The following is a 5,435-nucleotide window of genomic DNA, read 5'->3' as shown; positions in this document are numbered from 1 at the left end:
GACGGTGGAGTTGTTTAAGCCAAGAAGATGCTTATTGTCTGGCTCTTTCAAATTAGTACTCCGTACTACGCATAAAGCTTGATGCAGAGAGTAGAACGATCAGTTGGTTTGACCACCAGTAGCCGTATCATCTACCTAGGCTTTAATCCTGCGCTGCTGTAATCATTTGAGCTGAAATTTACAGCTCTAGTACGCTGCTGTAATCCTTGATTCGACCACCAGTAGCCGTATCATATTTCCCCAAGATTTGCGGCAGCATTATTTCTTGGGAGATTCACGGCAGTACACTCCAATGTATGAAAGCTCCGCGCTGTACCTTTTGCAATTGGTTTGGTTAATTAATTGACACCTATAGATCCACGCCAGGGTTAACCTAATGCAACCACACACAAGAATCTGTATGCATGTTCATGTGTCAGGTGGTTGCCGTTGTGGTAGGTGTCGTGCTGCCTTCGACTAATCCTGTGTTTACTTATGCAGTTATGCTAATCCTTTGTTGCTTATGCACTCATACTATACAGTCGATCGCTACTAGAGTCCCCTTGATATTCACTTCGCGGTATTTATCTACCACTATCAATGGCCCTGTTTGGATACTCTAACTGAGTTAAAGGTTAGAGTTAGATTTCAACCCTAAATTAACCCTAAACTAACTCTAAGCAAAGTGGTGTTTGGATGGCAGGGTTAGATTGACAATAAATGATCTTTCTCAATCATTGGATCCTATTTCCTGCCGGATTTGGTGTGGTCGGTTCTTGTGTGGCCTCCTCCCGCTCACAATTGACATAAACGAACCATCTTTACAAATCAAGCATGCAAAACTTGATAAATTTTATTTTGTCCATACAAATGAGATGTTCCACTTAAACATAGAAGTCATCAATCGAAGCTTCAAAAAATATTACACTCCATGAAACAAAGCATGAGCTAACTCATCACGGACTGTGATGATCCAACAATCTATAAAAAACATAGCTACAGCCTCTACAAATGTCATTTTTGTATTGGACTTCAAGCCATATGATTGCACCAAAGTATTATGTAGCCTGTTAAACAAAGGTCTCTCAACCCTAAACATGTTATAGCATTGTGCACCATTATACGTTCCTGCTGCACGTTGCTCAATGCACAATTCTAACAAGCAAGCATTATTAGCATCATTCCATTGGGCTCGATTGCTTTGGCTCACCAGAGGACCTCCGGAGCTCGCTAACTCCTCCACATCATCTTCCAATTTTGGACAGAGGTGAGCCGACCAGCAGCCTCAGTTACCACTGCTGCTGTTATGCCTAGAGATGCATTCAGCACCAGGCGACTCACTGAATTTTGTTGCTGCATGCATAGGCAAGCCTTCTCTTCCTGGAGTCGCCTATGTTATGATTCTCTGCAGTTCAAGACTCAGGACTCAAGACTCTATGCAGTTCTCTGCGTGCATACTGCGTGAATTTTGTTGATTTGTGTGTGAATGTGATGCAGCTCAAGACTCTCTCCAGCTCTTGGTCAGTTGTTCCCGTGTTACCGGCACCGGGATTTCTACATCGCCGGAGAAAGCTACACTTGTGAGTGTGTGGCATTGGGAATTCATTCGGTTGTTTCCCTTCCATTATTCTGGCTTTCAGAGCAGAGCACCAGAAGGGAAAAAATTCTATGCATGATTACTGACACACTAGCACCATCGTAGCAATTATTACCAGTGTCACCTGATAAGTAACTTTCATTCACTTCCTTTTCATTCTAGGCCACTATGGGCCCAGTTGGCAAGGAAGATCGTCGAGTACAACAAGGCTTCGCCCAACCCCTTCATCAACCTAAGGGGGATCCTTGTGAGCACCACACTCACTCAAAAGCAGCTACAGCATTTCACCAGTGGTGGATCGATCGCACTGAATCTTCCATCTTTTTGTTGATCGTGATGACGTACCCAGGTGGGGAACGCGGTGACCGACAACTACTACGACAACATCGGCACCGTGACCTACTGGTGGACGCACGCCATGATCTCCGACGGCACCTACCGGGCCATCCTCAAGCTCTGCAACTTCAGCAGCGCCAACGTCTCGAATGCCTGCAACCGCGCCATGAGCTACGCCATGAACCACGAGTTCGGGGACATCGACCAGTACAGCATCTACACGCCCTCCTGCCACGCCACCTCTGACTCGTCGGCGGCATCCGGCAACTCCACTGCACCCCGCAGGCACCGCCGTGCAGTGCTCAGGTTCAAGGACACCCTCATCCGCCGGAGGTCCAACAGCTACGACCCCTGCACCGAGACCTACGCCGAGAAGTACTACAACCGGCTCGACGTGCAGAGGGCCATGCACGCCAACACCACCAGGATCCCCTACAGATGGACCGCCTGCAGGTTCAGTTTCCGACAAACTTTCTTCTCTGTTCTTGTTATGGCTGGGTCCTTGAATTGAAGATTAACAAGCAGGGGATGTTTTGACATTGACAGTGATGTGCTCATCAAGACATGGAACGACTCCGAGTTGTCGATGCTGCCGACGTACAGGATGCTGATCAAGGCTGGGATCAGGATATGGGTGTTCAGGTAAGCTCAAGAGTGTGAAACAGGCAAAGTTTTCCTTCACCGCAGTACAAATTGTTTCAGTGGATGAAACCTATTTTGAATGGTGAATGCAGCGGCGACATGGATTCGGTTGTCCCGGTGACAGCGACGAGGTTTTCGCTCAGTCACCTTGGTCTGAAGACTAAGATCCGCTGGTACCCATGGTACTCAGCCGGTCAGGTATACTCATCATGCCATTGCTGTTATGCAATTGGAGTTTACTAAATAATACTGTTGCAGTGAAAGTGTAACCTCTTTGCATTTGCAGGTAGGAGGGTGGTCTGAGGTGTATGAAGGGCTGACATTTGCGTCGGTGAGAGGCGCAGGGCATGAGGTGCCACTGTTCCAGCCAAGGAGGGCCTTCAGGATGTTCGTGTCATTCCTGGCGGGGAAGCCATTGCCCAAATCCTGAAGGTGAACTGATGATGTGCAGCGTGATGCCTAGCTAAAGGTCTGAAAACTGTGTAAGATGGATGGAGAGAGTGATGTAGAGTGCCTGCAAGTAGTAGAAAATAACTAGTAGTAGTTCATTGGTGACGAGTGATTGATTTGGTCTGGGGAAAAGGATGAGAGGAGAATAAGGGTGATTATGCCATGGAAACCATGGGCATTTGCAGCAACGAGCAAATAAACTTTGAAGGCTCTATTCTTGATGTTGTCTTATCTGTTTTCACTATGAAATTTCCATATCGAGAATATTGTAGTATCTTCCATGCCAAACAAAGCAGAGATGGGCAAAAATTATGAACAACAAGAAAATTTCTCATATAGTAACCCATAAAGTCAGTCATCAGTAATTTATTTCCCATGGAAACAGGTATCAAGCTCGCTAACCATTAAACCATACAGGAACAGCATTGAAAAACAAGACAACAAGTCTGAATCTCAAATAACATGTTCTGCAACATTCAAGAAATCAAATGCAGCATCCTCAGGGGACGGGAGAAGAATCAGACCTTGATCCCCTCAGCACGAAGGCATCGCTTGTGAGCCTCGATCCACTTGGTGCATGCAGACTCCCCGTACAAGCCGGATGCAAATTCAGGCCATAAATGGGGCCAATTATTCCACGGGCCTTTAACATGCCGATTGTCAGGTTGGGCTGAAATTTTTCCACGAAGACCATGGCCCGTTAAGAGGTCAAAAGTCACTTCGGACTAGAAATGGGTTCAAATGTAGCAAGGGCCGTTAAAATGCCGAAAGTTGGTGGTGTGACAGCGGCCGGGCCAGTGCATAGGAGTGCAGGCGGAGTTGGCGGAGCGGCAGCAATGGGGCAAAGCCGTTGCCCATAGCAGCGGCAGCAGGATCGGCGACCGGAGCAAAGGGTTTGATCTGGTCGGGGGTATCTGATACAATGTTTGAGGAGGAATGAAGTATGGGAATCAACGCATATCCATTAGCTCATCGGCTGGGGTTAATATACAGGTTACAGATGGCCTCAGCCGAGGGGATCATGCGCCACTACACACAGATCGTGTGCCACGATCACACGCACTCACACTTCCAGCGGTTGACCATATACATTTGCTGTAGGTTATATACACAGTATACTCTAACATGCGCAAAGGTTTGGTTGGTGTTGGCTGTTGCCTTGTCTTTTCAGTGTTCCACGCCACACCCTCCTAGCTATCAGCTTTAAAAAGACGGTCGTTCTGCCACAATTTCCCTTTTGCTTGTAGCGACAAGGGACCAAGCAACAGTAATCACCACCTCAACGTCAGCAATGGCACATTTTTCCTGGCTTATGTTGCAAAATTGGGGCACGAAACAGACATGACCTCGTGCAGTGACATCACCAGATTTTGAGTAGGCTTCTATGGCAACGTCCAGCTGTCCTTCAGTTTCTACAGAAATAACTTGCCTCGACAGATATATGTTACTACCATGACGACCTTTCAGCATTGCTTCACCTTTTGATTCAAGCAGTACAATTTGGCTAGATGAGGGATTGATAGCATGAGTGACTCCACTCTCAGTGACCACCATTTCCCCTGATGTTGGGGAGCAAGCAACTCGGCCACCATATTCAAAAGGCCATGAACCACACTTAACAACTTGGACACTCAAGATGGTAGCCTGGACCGTTCGTTTGACTCGCTGCAAGCATAACTCCAGTGTACATAAGCAATTATCAATGCAAAGGGTTGGTAGATACACCAAGACCTTCTCCACCATAATTACAGACATGGCTGATCAACGCTTTATCTTGAGACTTTGTTGGACCTTTCACTTTCAGTTGGATTTCAATGTCAACTATGTCTGTTAACACAATTGCACGTGATGGCCCAATTAAGCGCAAAAACGAATCCTGCAAACATCATCGACACCCCATTAACCTAACCAACAACAGAGGGTGCATGCAACCAAGATTTTCAAAATAAAATGAAGAGAAAATTAAGAAAGTAGGTACATCTTGATTGAGTTCTTGGGCATGGCTCCTATCACAACAGAAGAGAAGGTTACGGTTATGATCTGCGATGTCTCGAACAGCAACCACACCGTTGGCCAGGCGAGACCAGCAGCTATTTCCGTGAGTTTGATGGAGAAGACCTGCAAGGTTTCCGGACTGGACCCAGCACGATTGTTTGAGATGTGTCCAGATATATAGTGTGTAAACTGCATGGAACTCAGCGCCGCTGTAAAAAGGTTAAGCAAGCGTTAGAATGTTCTAATAAACAAGCATGAGCTACCACTCGATGACCAGCAAAATAAACAAGAATCCATTCACAGCCGCCCGAAGTTTGGACAAAGTGTAAATCCTAGACTTTTGAATACAACGAAGGTCTGATGTATATGAACTGTACTAATTAATTAGTACTCCCCGGTTTTGTACTAGTTGTCGCAAAAAAAAAAACTATGAGTA

General features: G+C 46.3%; 1 protein-coding gene and 1 pseudogene across 1 annotated transcript; one reads left to right on the top strand and one right to left on the bottom strand.

Moving 5' to 3' along the window:
- The first annotated feature begins 1,885 nt into the window (after positions 1 to 1,885).
- On the top strand, positions 1,886 to 3,112 carry LOC119325186 (serine carboxypeptidase 24-like). The gene is made up of 4 exons (XM_037598935.1): positions 1,886 to 2,365; positions 2,459 to 2,554; positions 2,647 to 2,752; positions 2,841 to 3,112. Exons 1-4 carry the CDS (start codon positions 1,995 to 1,997, stop codon positions 2,982 to 2,984), a joined length of 717 nt encoding a protein of 238 aa, XP_037454832.1. The 5' UTR covers positions 1,886 to 1,994; the 3' UTR covers positions 2,985 to 3,112.
- Positions 3,113 to 3,946: 834 nt separating this feature from the next.
- Positions 3,947 to 5,435, bottom strand: part of LOC119325185 — a 2,949-nt pseudogene continuing 1,460 nt past the window's right edge.

Source organism: Triticum dicoccoides, chromosome 6B (assembly GCF_002162155.2).
Source record: "Triticum dicoccoides isolate Atlit2015 ecotype Zavitan chromosome 6B, WEW_v2.0, whole genome shotgun sequence".
NCBI lineage: Eukaryota > Viridiplantae > Streptophyta > Magnoliopsida > Poales > Poaceae > Triticum > Triticum dicoccoides.
This window is presented reverse-complemented; position numbering and strand designations above follow the sequence as displayed.